The 4,161-nt window shown below is 37.8% G+C and overlaps 1 protein-coding gene across 3 annotated transcripts; it reads right to left on the bottom strand.

The window, feature by feature from the left end:
• Positions 1-2,482, bottom strand: LOC112514899 (NAC domain-containing protein 17-like). 3 transcript variants are annotated; one of them, XM_025121529.1, is made up of 3 exons: positions 2,147-2,482; positions 770-1,801; positions 1-489 (listed from the first exon to the last, which is right to left on the bottom strand). In XM_025121529.1, the coding sequence occupies exons 1-3, from the start codon at positions 2,355-2,357 to the stop codon at positions 131-133; spliced, it is 1,602 nt and encodes a 533-aa protein (XP_024977297.1). In that variant the 5' UTR covers positions 2,358-2,482; the 3' UTR covers positions 1-130. The 3 variants fall into 3 exon arrangements, with proteins under 3 accessions (XP_024977297.1, XP_024977298.1, XP_024977299.1); XM_025121530.1 differs by having other exon boundaries at positions 770-1,780; positions 2,147-2,481; XM_025121531.1 differs by lacking the exon at positions 2,147-2,482 and adding an exon at positions 1,892-2,128.
• Between the last annotated feature and the right edge of the window lie 1,679 nt (positions 2,483-4,161).

Here is a 4,161-nt window from a genome sequence, read left to right as displayed (position 1 = left end):
TAATTTCATAAGAAACAAGAAGAATCATGTTTATTCGGTGATGACACCCAATTCGCGCAAGGAACATGGCCACCATTGTCACCAGTAAGATGCTGGAAATCACTACGGCAGACCAGTTTCCAAATCTACATCATCTGCCTAACAATTCCATACATGTTCCTACAAGTACCCATAATATAGCCAACAATACTCCAAGAACAGAAAAATATACTATGCCCCTACTACTTGATGCTTTTTTCTCTAACCTTTTCGACGTTGAAACACCAACAGCCGCCGCTACATTCACGTTTCTCCCCCTGCCGAAGCTCGACATTCGTTCGAATGCCCTGTTCACAAGAGCGCTGCTTTCCGAAGCTGAAGCTGGAGTGGTTGGTATTGCCTCCACGAACGCCCATAGAGCAGACGAGAACCATGAGCTTGTACCATTGTCCATATTGGTTTCATTTACACAATATTCGGCTTTTCCGGGATTTTCTTCAATTACTACACCTAGAAACATCACGAAAAAACGAAAAAAAAAAACGTGCATAATCAGCTAATGGTACTTATTATACCACTCATGAACGGCAGACAGAGGAGCTCTTAAAAAGCTTTTTGCCCTCAAACTCCCCCATTTGGGCTCGAGAGCTCTTGCCATTTTCCATCTGGTCACGAGCTTAATAATGTTAGCAAAAATACAAATCAATCCCCTTTTGTTTATTTTGTTCCATGTCGATTTCTCTGTTTTGAAAGATAACAAATCATACGTTTTCGAAGATTGATTCACTACCTGATGACGGTTGAGAGATCGCCTTGTGAGTTGTTTGAGCAGTCATGATGCTGCTGTCTCCTTGATCATACTCCCAGAGATCGTAGCTTATTGGAAGTTCATCGTGGTGATGATTTATAACTTCACTCACAAGACCGGAGTTTTCGGTTCCATATTCAACATTGTCCAAAAAGGCTGCTTGAAGTTGAATTTGTTGAGTTCCAAAAGAACCCGTATCAGCGAACCTGGTTGAGTCATGGTAGAGATCGAACTCCGAGAAAGAATCGAAATTAGGAAACGCAAAACTTTCAAAATTATGAATCGAGGGTTCTGGACCAATCAGATCATCCATTTCAAGAAAGTCCTCATTGACCACCAAAGGCTGTGGCTCGGACCTGGGCTGCACATCCTGCTGCTCGTGGCTAGGACCTGATGGAGTCTCAAATCCAAAGGCGTCATCTTTGGTTGAACAACTCTCGGGCGAAAACTCTTGGCCTTCTTCCAAGAGCTGCGGCAGCGGTGGGAGAATTTCTGGTTCATCGATAATCTTGTTTAGGAACTCCATAATATCACTTGATAACATTGTTTCCTCCTCTTCTCGGCCTGTTCTGAAATCATTTACAGGGATAGGATTAAGTTTCTGTACCAAAAGAGCATCGACATCCAAACAATCATCATCACTCCATTCTTCCTCCACAAATGGCGCGCCATACTGCTCGCCATTCTTGGGACCAGGCCCACTTTTCTTGAATATCTTGTACAAAACATAGTGTTCTTGAGCAAATGGGCATCTTTTGAGCTCCTCCTCATCAACGGTGTACTCGTGCATAACCCAATCAGTGCGTTGGCCAGAGGGTGCACGGCCTTGGTAATACACGAGTGTTTTTTTAATCCCAACTGAACATGATCTGCGCTTGATGATTCGGTCCTTTCCAGTTGCTTTCCAGTAACCATTCATCGTTGCTCTGCTTGATCTTCCGCCATTCGGATACTTTCTATCTCGAGGGCTAAAAAAGAACCATTGTCTGTCGCCTGTTTTCAATTTAGATTGCCCTGCAAATGAAAACACGAGTTAGCAATGATCAGAAGAATTGAATCCAGTGCTCTCAAAGGAACTGAAAAGAATACAAGAATCAAACGCACCCCCAATCGATTACGTGCATATGATTAGCATAAAAACAACCAATTACCAATCAAAGAAAAATCAACATAACAATACACCTATGATTCAACAATCAGAATAAGAGCAAATGGTCAGAATCGAAATCTAAAACAATACCGACATGAATCAATCAACACAAGAAAAGAAACCAAGATTACCGGATAATTAGAAAGTAATTTCATGGCACCAAGAAGCAGGGAAATACAGTATAATTAAGTGAACCAATGTATACATACCAGGCAACTCTTCTGGATCCCACTTGTAAACATCAACTTCACCGATGATGTCGAGCTTGAGCGATCGACGGCAGATCTTCCTCTTCAGATAATAGAGAACCAGTTCTTCATCAGTCGGATGAAATCTGAAACCAGGTGGGAAGAATTTTCCGGAGGAAGACGACGACTTTGACTTGGATACCCTCACTGATTCGATCAACTCAGAACCCATCAAATTGGGGAGAAATAAACCTGTTTTTCGATGGATTGGAATTGTGTTAGAGATTGATCGAAGTGGGTTCTGATCGGAAACTGTTTTTGAGAGATTGGAAAGAAAGCGTGAAGGAGAAGAATTGTGACCCCAAAGGGGATGACTTTGGGGGATTTTTGTTGGGTCCAAGCGTTTACTGGTCTTTTATTTGGTGAGCGGGCAGAAATCGAAATTTCATGGAAGCTGTCTTAATTTCAGTTTTACACTGCGATTACCAGGTTTTGATGCACTCTAATTTTATCCAGAAAAATAAATTATAGTGTTAGATTTTTATCGATAAATATTTATTGGGTAAGCATTTGAGTAAACGATTTTTTAATTGATATATACAATACAATACAAATGTTTGATTATTTTGCAAAAGGAGTCTCACGTAACTTTGTGGAGCACTTTTAAAATAGCGGTGTTTAACCATTATGAGATAAATTGTGTTTCATCGATAGTAGGAGTATTTATGGGTCGGATTGAAGACATTTGAACAACCTAACTCAATGTATGCAGTTTGAAAAATCGTAACCCAAACCGTACGGGTTGGTCAGGTTGATACTTTGGTACATTAAAATATTCTTCTAACCTTGAATATATTATTTCTTAACTCATAGATTCTTTTTCATCAACAACCATTTGATACAACTTATCCATATTTTTTACGTATATCATATTCAGTTAATTTTCTCAATCTACATATATATGTTCACAGTTACTGAACATATATAGGAATGGGTTATATAGAGATGTGAATAGATTGAAAATATGTGTATATGAAGAGCGTACGTGATAGTGTAATTGTCTAATGTATATATTAATATAAATTCAACAATCATATTAAATCTAAGAAATAAAAGGATATCAGGTTCATCGGGTTGAGTTCAAATAATAGTAACTCAATATCAACCCAATACCTACAGTTTGAAAATTTTACAACTCGATTAGACATCGGGTTGCTTCAGATTGAGTTATTTCGCGTTGGGTTTGATTGATCGGGTTGGCAGGGTTTTTGAGCACCTCTAAATCTCTAATGGACAGGTGAGTGGCGTCAACAGTCAAAGCTCAAGCTTTCCACTCATTTTACAAAACACAGGGGTGTACATGTATTGGGTTGGGCGGTTTACCATATTTTTACAATCCAACCCAATTATGATGATTTAGAAAAATCTTAACCCAACCGAACTCATTTAAAAGTATAACACAACCCTTACAGGTTGAGACGGGTTGGGTTGGGTTCGCTGGTTAGTAGTTACATAAAATTTGAAGAATGAAATAATTCATAAAACTTAAGTTTATAGATCATGCTATAAAACATTCTATTTGAAAATGTTATAATAGGTTTATAGGACGTTTTTTGACATTTCAACAAGTGTTTTAGAACGATCTATAAATAAAATATAGTTTTAGTTATATTATATAAATATTTTGAGAAGTGTTTCGTAAACTCATCTATTTGTAGGACACCTATGTTCATATGACACTTCTTCAAGTCGTGTCATATAAAATAACTAATACAACATTTTATTTTAAAAGCGTCGTAGAATTTGTTAAGACGCCCAAAATCATTCTATAGACATATTGTAGCTCTTTTAAATAAGACATTTTTCTTATTTCGTCTTATAAAGTATCATATTAGGACGCTTTGCCATTCTAGGCATCCTATAAGATCTAATGTTGTTGTAACGAAATCCTATAACTAAACATTTTCTTTCCACTAAATTGCAATATAAAATGACGGGGTATTTAAATTGATGGATTCGTCAACCAAATATCTATC

This window comes from Cynara cardunculus (assembly GCF_001531365.2).
Source record: "Cynara cardunculus var. scolymus isolate 2C chromosome LG 6, CcrdV1, whole genome shotgun sequence".
In the NCBI taxonomy this organism is placed as follows: domain Eukaryota; kingdom Viridiplantae; phylum Streptophyta; class Magnoliopsida; order Asterales; family Asteraceae; genus Cynara; species Cynara cardunculus.
Note: the sequence above shows the minus strand (reverse complement) of the source record. Positions and strands in the feature narration are given on the sequence as shown.

Excerpts from the sequence above, each read along its gene's own strand:
- LOC112514899 (XM_025121529.1), bottom strand. The coding sequence starts at position 2,357 with ATGGGTTCTGAGTTGATCGAATCAGTGAGGGTATCCAAGTCAAAGTCG. Across the intron at positions 1,802-2,146 it reads GGATCCAGAAGAGTTGCCTG|GGCAATCTAAATTGAAAACA; the intron begins GTATGTATACAT and ends TTTCATTTGCAG. Across the intron at positions 490-769 it reads GATCTCTCAACCGTCATCAG|GTGTAGTAATTGAAGAAAAT; the intron begins GTAGTGAATCAA and ends TGATGTTTCTAG.